The sequence below is a fragment of the Hirundo rustica genome, chromosome 3, assembly GCF_015227805.2.
Source record: "Hirundo rustica isolate bHirRus1 chromosome 3, bHirRus1.pri.v3, whole genome shotgun sequence".
In the NCBI taxonomy this organism is placed as follows: Eukaryota; Metazoa; Chordata; class Aves; order Passeriformes; family Hirundinidae; genus Hirundo; species Hirundo rustica.
The window spans coordinates 86,034,020-86,059,534 of NC_053452.1; the positions used below are offsets into that span (position 1 = coordinate 86,034,020).

At 36.5% G+C, this 25,515-nt stretch overlaps 1 protein-coding gene across 12 annotated transcripts in view; it reads right to left on the bottom strand.

The window, feature by feature from the left end:
• The window catches only part of RIMS1 (regulating synaptic membrane exocytosis 1), a 299,234-nt gene that overhangs the window by 31,485 nt on the left and 242,234 nt on the right, over window positions 1-25,515 (bottom strand). For 10 of the 12 annotated variants that reach the window (XM_058419952.1, XM_040060043.2, XM_040060046.2 and 7 more), the window contains 2 exons: window positions 24,685-24,851; window positions 5,329-5,561 (listed from right to left, as the gene is read on the bottom strand). The exons of the other annotated variants lie outside the window; for them this stretch is intronic. In XM_058419952.1, coding sequence (XP_058275935.1) covers window positions 5,329-5,561; window positions 24,685-24,851 — 400 coding nt within the window. The remainder of the gene's footprint in view (window positions 1-5,328; window positions 5,562-24,684; window positions 24,852-25,515) is intronic. 12 annotated transcript variants of the gene reach the window in all.

The following is a 25,515-nucleotide window of genomic DNA, read 5'->3' on the forward strand; positions in this document are numbered from 1 at the left end:
TTTTAACTTTTGTCTAGCACTCCTTTCTTATAAAATAAGCACTATTTCTTTCATTGCAGTAATTAAAAAAAAAAAAAAAAAGTCATGTTATGAGGTAGAAGAATCGTGTTCAGAAATGCATCCTTGTCATTCAATCAATCAAGAATCAATATGAAATTTCGGGGGAAAAAAAAGCCTGACCACTGCATGAAAAGGTTGTTACAACCCTTGTAAAAAACCAACAGAATTATGCAAAGAAGCAATGGTGTTCTCAAGAAAGACAACAAACCATCCTTATCCCAAAGGCCTTTGCCCTCCAGTATATTTTATTTCTTATTTATCTGCTTTTTCTGTCCATACTATCTAGACCTGTGGGAAATCTCTCATTTTACCATAAAATTACTAAGGATGGACAGAAAAATAGCTCTACCAGCATTTAAAAAAAAAAAAAAAAAGAGAGAGAGAGAAAATTAAGAACAGATTAACAGATTGGTTGGGGGGGAAGGTGAATGCTGTGGGTTTGGATTTTTGATTTTCTTTTTTGTTTGTTTGTGTTTTGTTTTGTTTGGTTGGGGTTTTGTTGTTGTTTTGTGGGTTTTTTGGTTTGTTTTGGTTTGGTTTTTTTTGGTTTTTTTTTTTTTTTTTAAATGGCAGTATCTACTCTGAAATGATATAGTTCTGAGCCTGGAAGGTTCAATTTAAGCATTGCTTTGCTTAAGTTTCCATGTTTCCCGAGCAAGGTTATTTTTGTACAACATAGGAGTGCTTGTTAACAGTCACTAAATTCCTCCAGTGAACCATCATATTCTCCACTAACTGAGTAATGGATGTGGTTTTCTTTTCTAAATCTTTACCTTAACTTAAGGTAAAGATTTAGAAACCATGAGAGAAAGCTGTCTTGAGACCAGTCTTGGAAGGTGAAACATGGGGCAATCAATTGGATGAAGAAGAATTCTTTAAGCTGCAGTGTGCTTAAAAGAGCATGGCTATACTGTGGGATGCATGATTATCATATACATATGTCACTGCTCAGTGGCAATTTCCTCACTTAGATATTATCTTATCTGAAATTGGGAATTTGGAACTTAATTCAAAAGAACATAAAGCCACTTCTTTATAGGGCAAATTATAGAAAATAATATAGATAATAAATAATATAGAAAATGTTTATCTAAATAAAAAATAGATAATATAGAAAATAATATAGAAAATGACAGAAGATATACTTTATCACAAAATTCTATTTTTTACATAGGGAAATATGTTATAAGATAGTGGTTTTGCTCAGGTTGCAAATTACTTCCCAAGGGAAGCAGACAAACACTTCAAGATTCCCTCCAAATATCCATTTCAGTGACACACATAAGTGAAAAGGATTTTTCTTCATTTTCACCTTGTGATAACACTTGATTTCAGCTCTCCTTCATGATATGTATTCTATCTCTGAAACATTCATGCCTATGGCTTCATCTCAGGTTGTTGATGTTGAACTTCACCAACAGAAGATGGAAAGCAAATAACTTTGGTTCTTACACAGAAAAATCTAATTGTGGTTCACACTTTAAATACGGCAAGGTACTTTCATTGAGAAAATTGACCTGGTATCAGTGTAATGTCAAACTAGAAAAGCTTCCTGTTCCTCTAAGCTACTTAGCTCTCCTTCTCTGCAGTTTCACTCTCATCTGTGTCAAAATAGTTGCAAGCCACTGCTCGCACTTAAAGAGAAGAAAAGTGTGCTTCTACAAATAAATAATCTTTCTGAAGCACTATCTGCTGACCAGGGGGTAGAAAGCAAAAGGGAGGAATTCTTTTGCTTTCTTAAGGCACATGTCTGCATGTATCAGGAGAACTGAGAGGAATCCAGGAATGGGAATAGTTCTGTTAATCTTAGATTTAAGTTTTCCTTCCCTCCAGAACTCATTTTACTGATGATACCTCTCCTATTGCCCCTATCCACTTTGAAATGCATTATTATGTCTCCAAATATGGTACAAATTCTGTGATAAAATTCTTCCCTCCTATTACAGAGGTTACTGTCACATTCAAAACAAACCCCAGTCAAAATATAGTATGACCAATACTGGCTTCAGTCACTCATTGGCATGGAAACTACAAGATAAGATTTTCTGCACAAGGGAATAGAGCGTTGTAACACAAAATCAAGACAACTGATGATTTCTTATCCTAATCTAGTTTCCTTTATTTTTCTCATGATTTAAAGTTGAGTTGCTGTATTCTGAAAATCTGCAGTTACATATTTATTCTGTATATATGTATATATTTATTTATCAAAATAAGGCTGCCAAAGAAAGCTGAAAAAGTTGGATTATAACTAAAATGGTTATGTATGGCTGGAGCTATTTTCAATTTTCTGTGGTCATTTCGGGAGTTTTGCTTCTTTTTTTTCCCTTTTCATTTTCTTCTTTTTAACTATATTAACGTAAGAGCTGGATTTTCATTAGGAATATCGTCAGAAGATTAAAAGCTTTGTCTGGTGAACACTGTATCCAATTTGTGGGCACAATGAACAAATACATAGTAAGTAGGGATTTCACAGAACAGTTACTAAAAGTATTATGAAATATTAAACATAAAAGGAAGGTGCAGCAAAAACACATAATTTCATTGCAGATTTACATAAAAATAGAAACCAGTTCTTTCACTGACCACCTATAAGGCATATATTATGAACAAATATTTTCCAAAAGCACTAAACAGGGTGTGTAAAATAATGATTGCTGGTCCTTCTAACCTCAACATGCAAGTGGATCTGCTCCATATGTGCAAAGAAATCCATGTTTGTATGTATAGACATGAACATGTATGCACAGGCTCACATACACACACTCCTTTTTCAGCAGAAGAGAAAATCAAACCTCACAAATAAAAGCTACCTTGCAGCAGTTCCATACACACTACTTCCATTTTTATATAACATCAAACCCTGGCAGTATGCTAAAAGGAAAAATCATCTACAAAAAGTCAAATTCAGCCATTTTTGACCATTTCTTCAAGTTAAAAAAGTGACATCGTAATGAACTTTACTGTCTTTGAAGAGAGCAGTAAACTAGAATTTCAGATCTACTCATACCATAAAAATATAGAACCTAAGCTTTTTTTAAAAATCTGCCTTTTTATTTCTGATCCTTTGAGTTTTCAGAAACAAATAACTATCTGTGTTATGCTTCCTGTACTTATAATTATGCAAGAAATAAAACCTGAACAACCTATAGAGGATACACATTTATTTCTCTATTTTTATACTTGCTTTAAAATACATATACTTCATCAACAGCACATCTCCAGTTCCTGAAGATCTGTCCCAGAAGTTCCTACTTGGCACCAGTTTTGGAAGCCCATAAATTTTCACATCGGTTCCAAAACCTCAGAACTAGGCTATTAGAACCAATTTTCACAGAATAATTTTTAAAGAAGTACCCAGTATATATTATATTGTAAAATAAAAGAAATTTTCTATAATTCTCAATAGTGTAGACATTAGTAAAGTTGCACAACACATTAAAATGAAATAGACATTTTTAGGTATCTCCTCTCATCTTACATAATATAGGAAGGAAAGGAAGTGGGTCCCAGATTTAGCACATGAGTATTTAGTCTCCAACAATGTAATTTGGAAAATCTATCAAGTCTCGTGTGTATATTATTCTAAAACAATGTAAATTTAATTCACTGACTTTTGACAAAATTCAAACTTAGCGACTGACAAAAATTGGCACATTTTACTTGCTCTGATTATGCCACAGATAATACTCAGCCTGAGTCACAAGACAAAGTAAATATGATCTGTACTGTTTTAAAATAACGAATAATACATAATTATGTTTTCATATTTGATTTTCTCTTTGAGTTTCATTAAGACTTTCAAAGTTCCATTCCTTGCAAAATTTCTGTTGTTTTGAAATTTACACTAAGCAAAACTTGGAGAGCTATATTACCTTTCTATTAAGAATAGGAAAATATGAGTTTTAAATAGATGATACTGAGAAGTGCTTGGAAGTCCCAGCTCAGATTCTAAGTGGACTAAAATATCAGTGTAGAAATCCTTTCTACAATACCACTTTTTATTACTTACAGAGCATGACATCGATTCTGATACATCTAAAATAGCATTTTACTGTATACAACTATCTATATTCTGGTCTCATACTTAGTCACAGTGCATTCTTGAACAACACAATATTAATTACAGTTATGGGCCTCAGGTACACCAGTTTCATTTATCATTTGGTTCAACTGCATGATTATATACTTTCTGGCTTAAAAATCATGAGTAGTGTAGAAAAGTAAAACAATTCTTTTTGTTAAACTTGACCAAGCTTTAATTGTGAAAAGATCAATTCTACTGCTCATCTGGCAATCCAGGAAAATGAGGGGAAAGGCGGGAAATATTTGATGATATAAATAAACAATATTGTTACTTACCTTAGTTTAGATACCCTAACTATGTGAGAGGAATGCTGAAATATGAGTGCATTGCATGCTAGACTGAAGCTTTTCCTCTTTGTTTTCCTTCTTTTAGTAAGAAAGAACCCTAAGGGTCAGGTCCCTCTCCCACTGAAGACAAAAGCAGAAGTCTTTGCTGGAGTTCAGGAGCAGGACAGGGACTTTAAAATATTCTTCTTCCCTTTTGTATCTCTGTATGAGCTTTTGTTCCTGGAGGCTATGCTGATATGAAGCTTTTAAGATTTCTGGAGTCACAATAGTGAATTGGAAGGCTTATGCCCCTAATGAAGCATCGTGTTGTCATCTAATTTATCTGAAATCACTGACCCCAATTTGCCAGTATTACTTAAAAAAAAAAAAAAAAAAAAAAAAAAAAGTATTGGATTACCTCTCAACTTAAAAACAAAGGTAGTTTTTAAAAACGTACTTTATGTCACTACAGGTACAGCCTCTGATCCAAGTTGCATAACTGCCATTCATTTGCTCAGATATCAGTTCCCACATTCTTACTCAACTCTTCGACTAAAAGAAATTTCCTACACATAAAAAGCTGGTCTTAACATACCATTATCCACTGCTGATACCGACATATGTCTCTTTGCATTTCCTGGCCTACCAGTAAACAAGGCTTCTAAGAGACAACAGTTTTCATTGACCAGGACAGAAATTAACCATGGCACATATTCTAAAAGGTATTTGTATAATGTTTCTTGCAGGTGTTTAATAATCAAAGAAAATTAAAATCTCAGAAATTTATTTACAGCCAGAAAACCTTCTCTCTCAAGCGGTCTATATGCATATACATGTAACACAGATGCCACAGATAAAATTATGGTAAACCATGTTGGGTAAGAGTCCTGTTTCCAAAGAGTGTGTCTCACTCACCTGTTTGACTAAGTTGAGATGTGCTTCTGCTCCTTCGAGATACTATGGCAACCACTTTGGCACTAAAGCTGGAACGCCTTTTCTTCCCACCTGTTCCAACCATGCCGACAGCCGTGTCCGACTGACTCCCATCAATGTGCTCCAGCTTATACATCTCTCCGCTCACACTTGTGCTCTTAGTGATTCTCCCTGAAGTCCCCATCCGTCTGCCTTGCATTTTAGGAGTAAATGTACTACAGTTACAAAGTAAAAATAAACATGTTAATTTGTCTGTGTAACAGCATTTCCAAAAACCTTTTTGTTTTAAATCAGTAAATTAATTTTAAGTCTTGATACATTTCCATTTATTTGGTTCACAAGTAAAAGCTTAATTTGATGTTCCTTGGAGTACATCTTGCCAATACTATTGTTTGTTCTCCACTTCTTTGAGGGAAATAAATAAAATTAACACTTCCCCATGTTTTTCAGAATGACAGAGAGACATTTTAAAGTTATGTGAAGCCTTCCTGTCTATATCCACAATACAGAAACAAATAAAACAGCAATTATACAACCAGAGAAAATAAACAGGGGTCAGTAGTTTAACAAATGCATCTTATCATCACTGTTCAACAAACCCTTAAGACCTAACAGAAATGAAGATATCATTACCTGTATTTTCATACTTTTCACAGAGATAATGTAGTGTGCAGTATTTTTTAGGTCTTCAGTCTCTCACTTCATTAACAGTGAGCGCAATAATCACAGGCAAAATAAATTTGAGGCAAATCCCTAATAAACCACTAGAATGTTCATTAAATGACAGAAAAAAAAATCACTCAGTCAGTTTTATTCAAGCTCCTTTAGCTATTGTATTGCATTTGAATGTTTCTATACAAATCCTTTTTCTGCTGCAGCGTACAGAAGCAGGATAAAGTGTTCACAAGCACGGTTTAGAGAGCAGTCTCAAATACACAGAGGACCTATTAATACACAGTTCTGTGTCTGCTGTGATGCAGACAGACCAAACAATGCCCTAGCTCTAATGGCAATATAAAGTTAGTTGTCAATGTGTAGAAGTTGCAGCTGGACTCACTTCAGATGCAGTTGTTAAATCAGCCAGGCATGTAGGAAATTCCTTGACCTTGTACTGCTGATTAGTAGGCCTACTGGTAACACGCTATTTTAGGATTTTTTTTTTTTTCAGCTTTTCAGTATTTTGAAGTCAAATTTATTTGTTAACCAGCAGTCCTGTCTCTCCCAGCAAGTCCCCTCCCCAGCAGATGCAATGGCCTGCTCCTGCTTCCATTCCCCTCCAACTTTCACTACTTCTCCCCCAGTCAAAATTAGAAAGAGTGGGGTTCAAGGCTTTTTTATGTCATGGCAAGTTTCAGACAGATAGGAAATCAGACCAGTGAAAAATGAAGGGGTGAATGGGAGAAAAGATGATAACCTGTAACTTTTATGGATCTGGGCCCTGCTGGAGTTTGAATTGGTCCTGTCCTAAGACAGGTCCAGGAAAATATAAAAAAGTGTATCCCTAAACTATAATTAAAATAGCATAGCCCTGTTTTACTGGCAGTCACCAAGAGTTATTAATGTGCGACCATAGGTAAGAGCACATAAAAATAGACAGTATTCTTTCGAAATGAAGTTGGAAAAGTAGTCTTTGAATAGACAACACTTAATAGAAAGATCACTGTCAACTCCTGCACAGGCTTTTAACTATCCTCAGCACTTAGAATCTGCTCCTGTTAAACTCAGATAAAAACCCACCTATACCATCAAACAGAACAAGCTGCTTGATGTGCTAAAGTATCCAAGAACACATTTTAGTGGACTACCTGAGGTACATACACTGAGCTTAAAACGCGTTCCCTCCTGTCCCAGAGAAATTTTATTGACTGGCTTATGGGTTTGCAAGGTAAAAATATAAGACATACATATTTTGATGTTTCTGTATAGAATTCCTTTGTATTTTATCACCATTCTCCCTCAGCACACACTCTCTCACATAAATGTGAGCCCACACACAAACATATTCAATCATTCTAGGAAGAATTTTATGAATTCTTACAGAATGGGGGGAAAAACCCCAACAAATCTCAAAAAATATCATCTTCCACACATATATATACACAAGTATCAAAGGCCTCTAGGGTGAGAGAAAGCAACTCTGTTAACTGGTTTCTTCGCTGGAGCAAGAGACACCTCACTATTGCAAGGAGAGGGCGGAATCACACAGGCCTCATTTTGAGGAATCCTACTTCCTACTTTGATTAGACATGGACAACTCCTTTCCACGTGGATAATTTCTTTCCAACAGCACTTGGAATTGGATTTCAGTGAGTGTTTCTATATTGCCAACAACGGCCCCTAAACAAAGCTTTCTGAAGTAATTTTGTTCCCATTATTGGGCCTTGGAGTCAACAATTCTGTCAATTCTTGCATTTATGCATCAATATGTCAGTAAGAGAGGAGAAAGGAACTGAAAATAGTTCTTCTGAGAGCATCTCTGGACATTTGAACTATATTAACATAGGCTTTGCTGACATACTAATCTATAAATTTCTGATAATTTCCAGCACTAAAGTTCAATGGACTATTAAACCTGCCATGCAAATAAAGAATTATTTACCATATTATTGAATTTGCTCTACTGAATTTCAGGTGTTTATGAATATAATAAATATTAAAATCATGATGGTTTTATGCCAGCCTTCACTTTTTTTTTTTTTTTTTACGATTTACCTGAAATGGTCTAGTCTCACTTTAATTAATATGTGGCAGTGATGTTTATTAGCTGAGAAATAATAAAAGACAGTATTGTAACTTTTGGAAAAAACCCCATTTTTGATGCATGAATTCACTAATTCAGGGAACATGAAGGGAACATATTCAGGGAACAAGTTTCTGAATAATAGAAAAAAATTCTTTTTTTTAAAGACTCGTACATTTCATTTGTGCTTCTTTGCAACAGGTAGAGGGAACCATTAAGATTTATCTTAATTAAAATAAAACCAGAGGAATATAGAATTCAAATTAATATTATACTTGTTTTTACCTTGCAAATATGAAGTCCTGCTTTCTTAGGAAATATTTTCTAGTGTACTAGTACAAAATAGCTTTTAATTTGCTAGTAATGGGCATAAAGGGATGGGACCAAGGATCCTACAGCTGTGCAATACTTCCTCATGTCTTGAAAAAGCAAACAGATTAAGTTTTCTTTGCATTCATCTAATCCCTGTGCTACTTTATTATTTTTCATTAACTGAACAGTCACAAAAGTATGGGTATATAAAATCCAGCATTCTTATACCATCTAATTAAGTACCCTTAGGACACAACGTTTTACCATTACATTACTGATTATCAATTGAAGAAAAAGCTCCTAGCTCACACTCCTGCTTTCTTCACTACTGTTAGAGTTTAATTTATGCAGCACAAAAAAGAAAAGGACCTGCATGAATATATCCCTTGGCACTTAACTGTTTTGATAACAACATACCTAAATTTTTATTTTGTTTTCCAGACTTGCTGGGATTATTAACACATTCGTTTAAGTGCAGATGCAAGTTTTTGCAGGCTTGCGGCAAAAATCGGTAAATTGTTAAATTATATTTAAACCTAGTTTTATTTAAACACAATAAATAAATATTTTTTCCATAGCAGGATAATGAAGAGTAACATATTTATCAGTATAGTGTATTTAGTCATAAATTAATTAATTCACTAAATTTCTTTTTGCAATAATTTTATGATCTTTAGCAATTCTTCTGAGCAATAGTTAGGCAAAAGTCTTATATTATTTCTAAGAATTTCTAATTGCAGTCATGACAACATAATTGATGTGCCTATTAAGAATGGTGACAGACAATCTATATGGGCCTGTGTATTACTTCACAGATATTCAGCATAGAAGAAGAGTCATTGGATTTTTAATTGTTTTTTCTTTGTTTATTTAACGTCTAAAACCCTCCTTCTAACCCCAGCAAGAGCAGAGGAGGCTCCCCAGCACAGGAGTCAAACACTACCCCCAGGTTCCTGCATCAGCAGGGAAGACACTGCTCCCTCCACCAAGAGAAAAACGCTTTTTTGGCAGCTATGTTTGCTGCCAAAACTTATGCAGTCAGATCCTATCTAAAGTTGTATCTGAACTCCACAAGGCAACATCAAGACTCTATTCACATCAACCATCACAGTTCTGAAAGAAAGCAAAACATTCAGTTTTGAAAACTGCCCCTACCTGGAAGTTGTGTCTGTGGGAATGAAGATCGAGCTATTAAGACAAAAAACTTAATCAAAGAGTAGTTTGAGTTACAAGCTAGCAAAAAAATTAACCCTGAAACAAATTCTATATAAGATGAGCACGCTACGAGAGCATTGTGGATTATACTTGGTCAGTACAGCACACACAACTATATAGAACTGAAATTAAGCCAAGTACCTATATTAAATCATTATATATCTTTCTGTGTACAGATAGCTACTATATATGTATTCAAGACCCATAAAAGCATACTGGGCAAAAAATTGGTATATAGATATACACTCCGTATCTCTCATTAATTACATAAAATGCCTGCACATTCCACCTGAAAAAGCAAGATAGAAAAAGACTTGTCCATAAACTCACCTATGTAATATCTGGAAGTATATCCTTTCAGAGAAAAAATCCAAAATGATTAGCCATTGCTAAAATGACAGCATTTCCTTCATTCTCTTAGAATTACTGATGATGCATTAAAAAATACTTTAGGTGCTTATTTTCACGAGCCCTCATTTTTACTCCACCCATTTTCCCAATAATGAAAGCCATGAGTAAATAAATGATGCCCTGTAATCCTTGCTATGCAGATGATGCTATATTAGAAGTTCTTTGCAGACAGTTGCAGCAACTTGAATCTTTCAGCAGAATCCCTGGCCCCCACCAGCACAAGCTACTGCACTTCCCCTCTCTTCTGCCGAATGCAGCATCACGTACGAACTCATAGCCCCTGTGCCACCCTTTTGCAATGAGGTAGCTCTTGAATATTAATAATCTCCTAAACACATAATAGCTCTGGACCAAAGGGATGGTATTTTTATAATGAGAAACATTACATTTCTAAAAATAAGTGTCTTGTTATTAGTATTATATGATATAAAATCAATAAATACAAACACTTAATTACTTATCTACAAATTTCTCTATCATTCCAAGAAAGTATTTCTATTTATATTATATATGACATATAACATTTGCTGCAAGATAAATTACTGTACAATTTTTAATAACTATTTATAAATATTCATTAGTATTTAATAAATTAATTGAAATATGGTGCTTTAAAAATCAAAGGACAAACATATATTCTGTATTATAATTTGCTAATTAATAAAAAAAATAGACCACTATCAAATAATAATTTCATACAGTCTGTACCAACTGGAACTACATATTGCTTTAACATGAACGTTGATCATTTATTAGATTGTCCTAGGGTGAAATTTGTCCTATGAAATAGCTATGAGAATCACTTGCTTCTGCTGTCAAGTCACCATATTAGAGTCCTGTTGGTGTATCAAGATATTTGAAGACCAGTAATTTGTAAGTTATATCTGTTGTTGACAATGCTCTTACACTGCATGAAAGTGCCACTCAGTGACACAGCTGCTCCCTCTGGGATGACACATCCCCAGTCCCACAGTGCTCAATGTGCAAACTCCTTGAGCTGAGGGCTGGGGAAGATTTTGTTACAGCAGCCTCCTCTGGGAGCTTAACTGGTTAAAATCCTACTTAGGAAGATAGGAAATTTCCATTTTGGAATACAGTATATCAGAGTCTGGGTTGTGAAAATGCTTTTCTCAGGAGAACACTGACCACTAAATTGTGCCAGCTTCACAGCTCTGACAGATTTCTACTTTGTAGACTTGGAAAACCAGCATTTCTCCATGAAACAAAATAATATCAATTCAGAAAGTAAGTCTGAACACTACAAAAGATAAGCAGATTTTAACTATTTTCCAAGCAAAAGATAAGCATTTTTATTATTTGCCATGAACATTCCAAGGTAATTTATATTCTCTGAAACAAGCAGAGCAATTGTCTGTGTAAGTGGGAGCCCGTGTGTCTCCCTGCACATAACTGAGGCACCATCAGCCTGAAGCCAACTAATGACATGAATCATAAAATGAAACCAACACAAAAGCAGCCACCCCAGGGGCACTCAGGGTTAACTATTGCTATTAAAGCTGATGTGGAAAGGCTCATGTGAATCAAAGGGCAAACAGCTCAAATGACCCAAACCTGACTGCATATAGCCCCATATATTTTATGTGCACCAAATATAGAAAGGAGGTAAATGTTAAATCTGTATCAAGAAAGTACATTTGGGGGGGGCGGGGTGTATGTGTGTATGACAAATACAAAAATGTGTAGTTCAATAGCGAAGGAAGCTTTCTTCAGTACCAAGAAAGCTGAATTCACCAGTTTTTCTTTATTTGCATGACATTCAGGCGTAATGTTATTTTCTCTGTTGTTTTTTTCCCTCTAAAGCACGAGGTACTGAAGCACCTGTAGTCTTACTAGTCTTCATGTAAAAAATGCTACATCACTGACATTAAATAGATTCCTCACTGCTCCTTTTCAAAAGCAGATAATAGCAACAGGCAATAGCAACAAAATATGAAATGCAGGAGGAGAATCTGAAAAGCTAAATGGGAAAGTGCAAGGTCAGGGCTAACAAAAAAAAAAAATGCAGACAAAATTTTAAAAAATATAGTAAACTGAAGATAAAGCAAGTGAGAAGTACTCTGTGGTCTGAGCCATAGCTAAAACTATTTTCCTACATTTCTTTAATCTAAAAATAACAAGTATGGGCTGTTTAAAATATTAGTATAATGTCCTTAAACTAAAAGTTTATGGATTACATTTAATCTTTATCAACTGTGGTAATTAAATGAAAAACCAATTAAAATAATTTTTCCGTCTTTTTCAAATTAAGAAAGACTTCTGGTGATGTGGCAGTTTATTTGAAAGAGGGAACATAACTAGATAATTAAAAATGCAGAAGCAATGCTCCATAGTACATTTTGCATGAACAGATGTTCTGAAGGGATTAAAAACTCCATCTCCCTCCCTCTCTGACAGATACATAAAGCAGTTTATAATGATGGATTTTCAAATATCATTATCTTTAGATAATGAATAATTAGAACATTAATTACTCTGGCTTCACCTTGGTGTTGTACATAAATGACCTCAGAACCCGAAGTTTCCATCTGTAATACTCTTTGGAGGAAAAGAAGATACATTATATTTTTTAAGCAGCTTATCTAAAATGTTTTCATTTATATTGTCTTCATGGTAATAATTTGGAGGCTACTGCCCTCTATTTACCCCTGAAAAAAAGCAAAAGTTGTGACTCAGGTTACATCAGAGTGCCTGTCCTTGCCCCAAGGCAGATCACCTGAGCAGCAATATTAACTAATCACAGTACATGCTCAGTGTGTTTCTTTCTTTAATGAAATTGGGAAGTGAACAGTTAATGAAACTTTTTTTGAATCTGGCTTTTAGCTGCAGTGATTTGGATAATCAGAAACAAAGTAGGATTGGCAATTTACTTCAAGTATTGCAGTGGATGCTTGCAATGTGGAGATTTTGGACAAAAATTAGCTTGCTTGTTACCTGTATCTATTCTGCTTGTCAAACGTGAAAAATTTAGGTAGAAAATTTCCGTGTCTGGTTTCTACCCATGCTCGAGTTTCTGCTTTTATCTGTTCTAAGTCCCAACTGATAGACCATGGCAGATTCCCTGTCCCTTTTGAAGGAAATTATGAGAAAAACAAACAAACAAACAAACAAACAAACAAAAGCAAACAAAACCCCCAAACCAACAACAACAAAACCAAAACTATAAATTCACTTTGAGAAGAAGCTAGTGCCTGACTGAAAAATTCCAATGAGGTGATCCTTCTACTTGGCACAAATAGAGTACCTGCCAATTCTTTTAAGTACCTGTCAATTTGGTAAAACAACCTCTTTAAGTCATAGCTCTCATGTTAGGAGATTTCAAAGAGATCAACTGTCAAGATACCAGTAAACTTTCTTGTTACAAAGTGACATTGCACTCACTCACGGGCCTTGTTGCTAAATAGATTGTACATTTCCTGAATATTATTATTTTGCCTCCAGGTCAGAGACAGAAAGTCAGTATTTCCCAGGAATTGCACCTCTTGCCTATTCTGCATTTGGGAAAAATTAACTAGACTGTCCAGGATGCAGGGAGGCATGATGCAAGTTTATTGGCTATCAGGCTCAAGACAAAGTCACCTGACTGGAATACAAATAGTGTAATGGACAATAATCCCTGGAAGGAAAGAGATCATGATGATACTGAAGTAGAAAGAGAATAAGAAAACAGAGGAATAAATTCTTTATATCACTCTTTCTGAAAACCAAACAGTTCCTAAAAATTCCTGTGGAAACTGAACAAAAGAAATGTTTTCAATGTCCCATAAGAAATATTTATTATATTATACCCCCCCCAGATGTTGAGTTTATCATTTGTACACTCACTATCCTCTCTGCTTTTGCAGAGAAAGATTTTTCATGTGCCATCATACTGTTTTGCCTGCTGAACTCAGCAACCATGCAACTGGGCAATCTCTTAGTCACTGGGTTTAACAAGCCAGAACCTTAAAGAATCATATGTGAGTTTTGCTCCAAACTTCCTACATGATGGGGATGTTTAATCCACAGCATCAAGACACAATAAACTCCCATGCAACAGGTAGCATGACCACCAACAAAACCACGTCTGAAATGACTTGGCATTAATCACATAAAAACTATGGGGCAGAGAGTAATGTCCCAGAATCATCTGCCCCAGAATCACGCAATGGAGAAAATTCTTTATCTTTCTACAATTCCTGCCTCATTTTCTAAACAGGTTTAGAGAAAGCTTTATCCCTGTGGCTTTGCCTCAAAATCTTGACCAGGCTTTTTGCCACGTAATTACTTTTTTTTTTTTTTTTTTTTTTTTTTTTTTTTTTTTTTTTTTTTTTTGCAAAAATTAACACCATCCTAAAGTTTTAAAAAACCTCTCCTTCATTTATCAGTTTTGATGATGGCTACAATATAATTAGCTCTTAGTCCTTGCTAAACCTGTTAAGGAATTTGCAATAACTACAAATTTCATTTTGCGCTGTAATAAAAAGGTATCATCTTTTAAGGCCTGCAATGTTTGTTCTTATATCCATGTTTCTCTATTTTAATTGTATTTTAAGCCAAGCAGCAGTCATACTATTGCTATTCAACACAGTTACAGGAAGACTGACAAGTTTTCCGTCAGCTCAAGCTTTTGGTGTACATAAAAACTAGACAAGGAGTTTAATTTTTTTTTTTTTTTTTAAATACCCCTGTGTGTTGGCAAAGATAATTTACTCCTCTAGGAAGAAGTTGAATTAAGGTATCAGTTTGTTAAGCTCATAAGGAAGACTCCCTGTTTTTAAATAAAGATATGAACTAGAATTCTTTTTAAACCCAGATTTAAAATGTTACCATTATGCCAATATGTTCCACTGCATGTTATTAACAACCATTAAAAGTGTGTTAATTCTCATAAAAATGTATCACTACCTTGAGTGTAGACTTGTAAAAGGGTTTTTATGGTTTTTACTTTCCTGTGAAATTCACATTGGTTTTTGAAAATTGTAAATACACTAATAACTTTAATTAGTGTAGACTAGTTCTAGTATCTGTATTTCTTTCTTAGAAAGGAGGAATTCCAATTTACATAGAAGAGGTAGGACTTCATACTTATGAGAAATATAGCCGAATCATCTTTAAAAAATCTTGCACATGAAAATTGCAGGATCTACAGTTTGTCATGAGAAAGAAATTCCCAGGTCAATTAATACTCTTAAATCAAGTTAAATTTGCAGAGACATAATTTAAAAAATAAACTGGGAACTTAGTATTTTGACCATTAAAAATGGAAACTTCAGAAAAGAGAACAAGACTATTATGTCTCCAAAGCCATGCCAGTTCACATTAAGCAAAGAAAACAAGTAACTTTTCAATGAGCACTATTGCACTGGAGCTTTGACAGTTGATTAAAACCAAATCATATTGAAGCATTCATTCTGGTGATCCATAGCCCAGCTGATGAACTGCAACTAGAGTCATCTATAAATTTGCAAGACCTTAGCTATGCAGACTTTGAAGCAGTCAAATATATGGAAGATAAATAGCAAATGTGAATTTGGTTCAAGTTTCTTTAGAAATGTGACAAGTGAATCTGATTCATAAGTGAATATATATTGCAACAGAATTCATAATTTCTGCTACTGCTGCAGGTATGTACTGACTTTGTGGTGCTTCAGGTCTGAGAAATACGGAACAGACCTTCCACAGTGATGCTTTGAAATGCTGCACATGACAAAATTTAGGCAGAAACCCAGGAAACACCCCTTCGAAAATGCCATTTGAGGACCAGCTTTCAATGTGATGCAGACATACTGCCACACCACAGTCGGTGTAGCTGTGGAGATTTGTAGTTGATAGGATCCAGCTCTTCATCTATTGCTAACATCTAGTTCTGAGCAAGAGACCCAGCTCAGCACACTGCCAGAGCACTGTGATCATTGTTACCTGATGGCACACAGCTGGGCATGCATGAGGCATGCAGGGGTTTGCGTGGTTTTAAATCTGCTTGGCAGTGCCACAGCACATACAGCACACAAGATGATCTACTATCTCTTCTAATATGACACCCTGAAGGCTCTCAGAATCCAAAAATGAGGAACCACCTTGATTCCAAGTATATGATGTCTCCTTTGCCAGACAAGGATCTGGGTTGATAACACCTTGAATAATTAATATTTATTTTTATACAGAATACCATTAATGACAGCTATAAACCTCAGGAATACAAAATTTTACCTAGTATACACAAACAGATCCCTCTTATGCTAGGCTCCAGCACTGCATAACCCACAACAATTTTATATAGCTTAATACTTTATATAATGTGAACTTGCCCTTACACTGGTTCACTAAAAAATATGGGCTCAAACCTAGGCAGCGTACAAAAGATCTGTTACACTCCACAAATTTTCAGGATCTTCTCCCAGTTTTAGTTAATGAGTGTGGCATAATGAATAACCTCCACAAAACCAGTCTGAAATTACTTTTGAATTTGTGCCCATTTTCCAGGGTACTTACTTACACTGATTAATTAATATTGAATTAATAATGAAGTTTTAGTGTTGAATCATGAATTAATAATGAAGCATTAGTTTTCTTCTGTTGTTGCCTCCACTAGTCCTGTTTGCTACATATATATATCAATAATTGAAAGATTTTACATTTCATTTTTTTTCGTGAGTAAAGTATCTTGATTATACCCTTAGTCACTGTAGCATAAATTCAATATAAAGATTTTAATTACTTTTGTAATTAACATGAAATGAGTGGGTTTCTTTATTTCAACACAGACCTCAGTCTCATCAAATGCAGAAAAAACCTTGATGTGTTTTCCTTCGCTGTTATGACACGAAGTGAAACTTTTCTTAGCTGGTTCTGTGGTGCAATCCTGCTACATTTTCGTGAATGGGTGTGCTGAGAAGGGTGGCTACAGCCCTGGTCTAAAGAGAGGGTGGGAGAAGGAGTTAACAACTGTATTGCACCAGTCACATCACATACATTTATGATGAAACAAGAAGCATTAATGGGAAGCCTGAGAAGATGTCAGAAGATCCTTCAGACTCTCTCTAGCTCCTCACCACTATAAATTCTATCAAACTAGCTCCAATGTTCTGTGTGGGAGGATAGAAAACCTCTGGAAAATCCATCTCCAATCCAGAGAATGGCCTCTGGCTATATCACCTTGAGAGATCTGCAGCTCAACACTGCCATTTGTCCTCAGTGAGATGGCAAACCTCCACGCACTTCACTTGGCTCCAAACTAAACACTGAGAATTTTGTGCAAGACACCATAGTAAGTAGCATGAAAAGAAAATCTGAAAGAGTCATGGAATAGGAGAGGCTGGAGGATGCTTTTGGAGATTGCAAGTGCAACTCTCCTGCATACTACAGATGTGGTCAGAGCAGGTTGCTCAGGGCCATATCTATTTGAGGTTTGGGTATACCCAGATATTGGGACTATGCAAAATGTCTGCAACACCTGTTCCAGTTGTTTAATAAATTTTGCAGAAAAAATGTTTTTCTCATGTCTTAGTGTGATTTGCCTTACTTCAGTTTGTGCTCATCCTCTCACTGAGAAGAGTCTGGCCTTTTTTCTTCAGTCCCTCTCTGCAGGCTTTTATGGTAAGATCTCCCTTAAGTTTTCTCTAGCCCAGGGTGGATGATACTCAGCTCTCTTGGCCTCCACTCCAATCCTTCACAATGTTCATGGCCCCCTGCTGGACATGTTCCAGTAGCTCCATGTCTCTTGTACGGGGGTGCCCAGCAATGGACTTAGAATTCCAGATGTGTCTCACTAGAACTACTCAGCTCTGCTGAGGGGGAAGGATCACATTCCTCAGCCTGCTGGCAGCACTCTTCCTAATGCAGCCCAGGATGGTGTTGATCTTCTTTAATGCAAGGAGGCATTGTTGGCTTGGGTTGATCTTAGCATCTACAAACATCCTAGTGTCTTTCCTGAAAAGCTGCTTTCCAGCTGCAAAACTGCGTTCTAGCTGTGAGTCCCCAGGGTGCAATGGTACATGGTACAGGATTTTTCCCAGGTGCAGGATTTTTCATTTTCTTTGTTGAACTTAATGAGTTTCCTAATGACCCATTTCTCCATCCTGTTGAGGTCTCTCTAAATAGTGTCATATCCCCCTACTATATCAACTATTCCTATCAGTTTTCTGTTGTCTGCAAACCTTCTGAGCGTGCATTCTGCCCCATCATTCCAAACACTAACAAAGATGTTAAACAGTAGTGCCATTATATTGACCCCAGGCATAGACCACAAATGATTTGCCTCCAGCTGGTCTTTGTGTCACAGGTCAGAATCTCCTGAGCCTAGCATTCATACAGTTTCCAATCTGCCTCACTGTTTACTTATCTAGGTTGTTTCCTCAGTTTGTCTACAAAGTGTTTTGGAAGAGGGTGTTGAATTTCTTGCCAGAGACAAGATAGAGAACATCTGATATTCTCCTCTCATTCATCAAGCTAGTCAACTAATGAAAAAAGGCCATCAGGCTGGCCAGGCTCGATTTGTCCTTTGTAAATTCATGCTGACTATCCACAATCAACCCCTTGTTCTATGCGTATGTCTGGAAATAGTTTCCAGGATTATTTGTTCCGTCACCTACCTAAAGGTTGAGTTAAGGCTGACAGACCTGTATTTTCCAAGATCCCTTTCCCTTTTTAAAGATAGCAGTGATGATTTTTCTTCCAGTCTTCTAGAACATCACCTGCATGCCACGTTCCAAAATTATTGACTGACTTTGCAATGACATCAGTCAATATCAGTTCATTTAGTATTCATGGGCACACCTTGTCACATGCCAATAACTTGTACATGTCCAGTTTATTTAAATGTTCCTTGATCAGATCATGGCCCACTGAGTCCTCGCTCCAGACTTTCCCTCCAGTCATCAGTGCACTACAGAAACCTCCTGGATTACTTGTGCTCTATTGCATTGCTCAGATACCAGGATGGTTTAAGTTCTCCATGAAAACCAGAACCTACAGCAGGAGGAAGGCTTCATCTAAATCCTCTTCCTGATGAGGAAGTCCATAGCAGATGCCCACAATATCATGACATTGGTTGGGCCTCTAATCCTGACCTATAAACTCTCAGCTGGTTCATTACCCATTTCTAGCAGAGCTCCCTGCATATTCTGCTCTCTCACACAGTGCTTGCTATCCTTTCTTGCTGTGCTGCCCTGTGCTTCCATGGATTGCAGCACTCCAGTAATATGAGTGTCCACCATGTCTCTGTGATCATAATGAGACCATAGCCCTGCAGCTGCACAACAAAGCTTTAATTCCTCTTGCTTGTTCCCCGTGCTTTAGAGCACAGGCCACCTGGAAAGCCACACACTTGTGTTGATTTCCCAGGAAAGGTATTAGAACTTTCCCTAAATGCTCTTCTCTCAACTGCATCCTTTTTCATGTCCAGACACTCTGGGTAGCTCCTCCCTGCCCCGTTTTGTGGTTTATGAGGTCCTGGCTGTCTCCATCTCTCTATCAACCCATCAACCACTTCTTCACTCAATCACGAATCATCATTTCTGCACTCCATCGTTCCTGTTTTAAAGTTCAAGTGTACCTGAGTTAAGTGTCAGTGTACTGATAGAACAACAGTTACATGAAAGTTGTATATTCTGTTCTGGAAATCAGGGAAGAACATGTTTGTCAGGTAGAGTCTGACAGTACAAACTTGTTGGGGGTTAAGTTTTCCTGTGGAATTTTTCCCCCCCATAAGTTGCTAGGAGACTAAATACTGATGCTGAAAGGGTGCTTGACCCACACAAAATAAGTAGATCAGTTAGTTTGGGAGAGGAGGGAAAGGCTCGGGGGCTTGGGGAGCTGAGAGTGGCTTTTTCTGCTCTTGTTTTTGGAGAGGACAGTCAGGCGACTGCTGGCTGCGTGAGGAGTCCACTGTTAACAGAGGGTCCGGTCCTGGGAATTCTATCATCTGCTGGAGCGCCCAGGAATTCGGAGCACCTCACCTGCCCTGCTGGAGCTGGGTCAGCCCCTGTCCAGCCATCGCGGCTTCTCCAGCACTGCTCACTTTGCCTGCCGGGACACCCCCTGCCTGCCGGGACACCCCACCGTTTCCAGCCATCAGCCCGGAGTTTTTCCACCGTTTCGGCTTGGTGCTCTCGGGTTCCCAAGGGATCAGACTGCCCGGGACTTGTGAGACAAAGCACCTCAGGGTTCTTGGTTCTGTTTGTTATTATTCTCATTGTGATACATGTCCTAAAGTTAATTCATGTTAACCAATGAAGTATGTAATTCGTTCGCTGCAGAATGTAATAATGTATCATATAGCATTAATCTACTTTAAATTGGGTTTAAAAGAAATAAAACTAAAAGTACATACAGGGTTAACTGAGACGAAAGCTGCACGGTGGGGCACGGGGATCTCTGCCTGGAATCGTTGCAAAGACAGCATAAAGGAACGGAAAAGGGAGATATGGGCCCTGACGATCTCCTGATTGTATCAGATCACTATCTGATCTGTTCCGGCCCGATGTTACCATTTCGAAAACTTCTCCGGAGGCAGCAATCAAGACATTGTTCAGCTATTCAACGGACCCCGGACACTGACATGAATATCTAATGAAGCTACCGTGAGACACGAGCCTCACGGTCTCAGTCAGCCCTCAGCGAAAGACTGTATAAAAATCCGCAGTATGAATCCAATTTGTGAACTGAGGGGGTAACAGGCTGGCAGAGTCGGTTACCGTGTTCACCCAGTGCCGAAATCCCGGGATTCGACACTGTCCCTTTTAATTGTGGCTACCGGAGACTGTGTTTGAGTCTCAAAATAAAATTCTAAATTTTGATTCACTGAATTTGGCTTATTGTGTTTATTAAATCATTATTATTGCTGTTGTTGTTTGTTTGTCCTGTTATATTTACTAGTAAAGATCTGTTACTACTTTCCCCATAGCTCTCACTGAAAAGGTTTTTTTTTTTAATCTTCCAAATTATAATAACACGGAGGGAAGGGATTGGAATTTCCCATTCCTAGAGAGGCCCCGCCTCTCCCTAGCAGACACCTGTCTTTTCAAACCAAAACAAAACTTCAGTGACATATAGAGAACATAAATGCCAAAAACCATATACTGAATGGCTGTGATACAAGTAATTCAGTGGCATGGCATAATATGTGAAATAAATTAGAACTGGTTTAAATCCACTGTTACAACTCATTACATTATCCTCTTTCCTCAATAAGCTCATATAAAATATTTTAATTACAGTTAAGCATTCAATTCAAAAAAGTATGTAAAAACAGATTAAAATTTGGCACAGACATAATGATATTATATCACACACTGATCAAGATAAAAAACACAATTCTTAACAAGATGTGTTTTTCAAATTTAAAATTAGAGATAAGAGTAATATTCCTAATACAGGGGCAATTTGTTTAAAATCCAGATGCAGTGAGACAAATTCATCTTAAAGAAAAGTTTAGTCTTTCATAAATCTAGCAGTCTATTAAATTGGATATAAGTGAAACACCTTATGGTGTTAGCTTGTTATTCCTCTAAAGCAGAAGCCTCCATCTCACTTTATCATACAGGACAGTTCCCTACTTAACAGCACCAAGGAGTCCAGGTATCTTTGCATAAACAGGCTACAAATGAAAAGTGATGCAAGAACATAATCTGGCATAATTTTTAATTAAGTCAGCAAATGACTTTCTTTGTCTGATCAAGCCCATATGATGCTGATTAATCATCATGTGTTCCTACTTACCAATAATTTGCATTAAACCATGAAAAAATTTCCTTTTGCTTCATTTAGGACGCAAGAAATGTTTCAGAGACATACACAGTAACATCTCCAACATATGCAGGCATAAAGTACGGTGTGACTGTATTATGAATGCATAAAGACCATGACTGATGAAAGCAAACCTCCATAAAGAAGGACTGGTAATTTGGCTTCAATCATCAAATACACACCAATTCTAAATTCACAAATCTGATTCCAATTCAAATCAAAAGTTCCAGAAATTCTTGTTCACACACCAAAAATTCCTGGTATTTTTTTCTGCGCTTCCAACTAGAGAGCAGGGCAGTTAATGAGATTTCCCAAGATAGTAACAAGAAAGAGTTTGGAATAATTTCATATACAAGACATTTTATCCATGCAAAGCCATTTGTTATAACACATACCTGAAAATGCTAAACAGATTAGAAAGCAAGAAGCTATTTTATATACTTATATTTAGGACTTGCATCAATAACCTCAGGTTACTCATCTGAACCACAGAATACTCTTCAAGGTAAGGATACTTGAATGACTTAATATAGTGAAATGGCTAAAACTGAGCCTTTGAGTTTCTATATGCTTACTAGGATCATCTCTAGAACATTTCTGGAGAACTAAAGTAGGTGCATAAAAAAGGGCAGGCCAATGAGCTTTGTCCTTACATGGAACATTACATTCACACAGCTGCCACGGCCACTGGCCTGACACACTTCCAAATAAAGATGATGCTGGATAGGTGGTTTCAGAATGACAAAACAGGTAGACAAAAATTGCTACCCATCCTGCTCAACTATGCCATCCCATCCTATCCATCCTGTTTGATATATGTCAACACTGGGTTCTTTGTAGGCAAAAATAAAATTTGAATTTCAAGTTACTAATCAAACTTGAACTTAAAACTTCTAATTCCTTGACCTTTAACAAACATTAGTAATTGAGACAAAGAATCCTTTTAATCTTAAATGTCAAAAATTAAAGCAACTAATCTAAACAAGTCATCTAGGATTTCTTCCACAATAAAGTTAGAAAAGGATGATTCCCCTGCCTTTGACACTTCCATCTGAAGATGAGGTGAACCATAGAAGATAATAAATGTTTTCTTCTTTTTAATGGTGGTTTAGGTAAGCTAAAAATAATTTAATAAAAACCTATCTTTTTAGGTGAATTCCACTGAAGATGCATATCTTTTAGGGCTGAACTTACACAGCATGAATCTCAAGATGAAAAAAAATGTTCCTAATACAATAAACACTTTCCCCAGTCTTCTATTTTTTTCCTCATGTTTCTACTGAAGTAACTGCACTGTATTTTATTACTATACATTTTGTTCACTATGGAAGTACTACCTGAATTTAGAGAAGATTAAAGCAAGCAATCATGAAGCGTCTAATTTCTGGGGTATGGATTCTGTGGACAGTATCAGAAAGGGAAGGCATCTGAATTCCAATTACACCTCACTTTACTGATCTAGAGTGAAGCTGAACTGGAACTCCCACTGCAGACATTTTGATACTAGGTCACCCAGTCTTGTACCCAAAGTGCTCTGCTACTCCTAACAATGGAAGAGGTTGAGGCTTTGACCCCAGGTTTCACCCTGGCCAGGCTCACACAAGGTTACTGATTCTCCCAGTCCTGGTATTTATGATCAGATATTCTGAACCCAAGGAAAATTTCTGATAAAATCTGTTAGACATATTTATGGGGGAAAAAATCCTATTTTTGATGAACCTGAGAAAGACACTGAGAGGGCCTATCTGAGAAAAATTCTGTGCCTATGAAATAAAGTACTTTGGTATAAAAAAAGCCCCTTGTAAGAGTCAAATGCTGAAAAGCTAGGACACAATGAAATGCAGCATTTAAAGACGTGAATTGAAATTACTTTAAATACATTTACAGTTCCGCTGCAGTGTTCTGCTGGATTGTGGATTACTGCAGCTGTTAGGTTATACCTCCACCAATTTGAAATATGACTTTAAATACCCTTGTGAACATTCCTTGAAAAGAAAATGAGGTGGATCTAGCTCAAACTCCATTTCTGAGTTTTCCTAATATCTCTTCCTTTTGCATGAACATACCAAACTCCTGCATCTGATCTTCTCAGACACTGAGTCTGTCTAGAAGTGTTCTGAGTGGTAAATAATGCCTTCCAGACTTGTATCAGGCAGATTTCCTAGTAGGGATTTTTTTTTATCGTTCATAATTCTTCTTGTGTTTCATAACACCTAAAGTCAAATGTTTGATATTTCAGGAACTGGCAGATGTAATCAAAGACTACCAAGCCAATCCTACAGCCATTATAGTTGCTGAGAGTTTTGTCATCAAGTTAAATGAAAACAAAACCCAATCTGTGCATCTAAAGCCCTTACCCCAGAATAGATTAGTATCAAGTACAAAATATGTATTTGATTCTTGATAAAGCAAATTAATTTAACTATTTTTGAACAAGAAATAACAAAATTACTACATGAATAATAGTTTCAAATCTAGTCATTTACCATATAGATGAAAACAAGATACAGGCAGGTACATAGAGAGAAATACTTTGAGGAAGAAATACCAAGCTTTTATGAAAAAAAACTGTTTAACTAAAAAACCTAGTAATATTTCTGCTGTAATATCTTACCAACATATTGATTACACTGACTGTTAGCCAACAATGAGAGGACAGCCTGTGTTCAAGTTCAGCTGGGACAAATATATTCATCTGTCTCCCGTTCCCTCATGGGAATTTTGCTTTCTGTTTCAGATGCACAACTGCAAAAATATTGTCACCTTAGGCCAGTCATGGAAGGCAGTTTATATTTGCATAACATTTCCCACAAATTCTTATGTTGTCGTTATCTAGTTTCAAGAATTTCTGGTTGTATTCTGGCACTCAGTGAAAGGGGGGGTGTGACGCAATTGAAGCTGCATGGAGAACTCACCTGATCCTGCCCCGAGGGCGCTCAGATTGCTCTGACATAAAACTTGTGCTGCTGAGGCGAGAGGCACTGCTGGTTCGGGAAATGGCTGACACATCACTGACATCACTATCTGATGATTTGGCAGAGACGTTATCACAACTTCTGTACTGATCTGTTTGTATATTATACTAGAGATCAAGAAAAGAAAGGGTGAGGAGTCTCATCAAAACAGAACACATTCATTGAGACAACATGTGACGTAAGTATGACAATTCGCTTTAACTGCTTTTAGATACAACAAAATTGTATGAAATTCAAAGAAATGCCTACATTAAATAATGCCTTTATGTCTACTGCAGAAATCAAACAGGTTATTTATGGACTAAAGAACATACTTGGAATAAAATAACACATTGGAAATTAAATAGGCTGTTGGTTATTCAGCACACTAGAACTACAACAATGAAATATTTATATGAAATATTTAGGCAGCAGACAGACATCTCAAGAACATGCATACCATTCCATTTGGCTACAGACTCTTTTTTATTTTTAAAATATTAAAAAAATATGCTATAAAATATCTGCACATAGACCTGCATATGAGCCTGAATGAAATGTAAAGCTATTAGGGACTGATTTCAGTTCCTAAGTTCTGTTAAAAAAGAGAAACAGTACATTTTCTGTCTAAAAATATCTCTTTATATTGTGATACTAGAGGACTAGTTAGGCAGAAAGCTAACTCAGCAAATACAGTATTTATTTCCAGGCAGATCGGTTGCCTGATTTTATTGCTTTTACATCTGCACATGCCTAAGAACTAGCAGAAGACATAGCAGGAGGAATATGTGG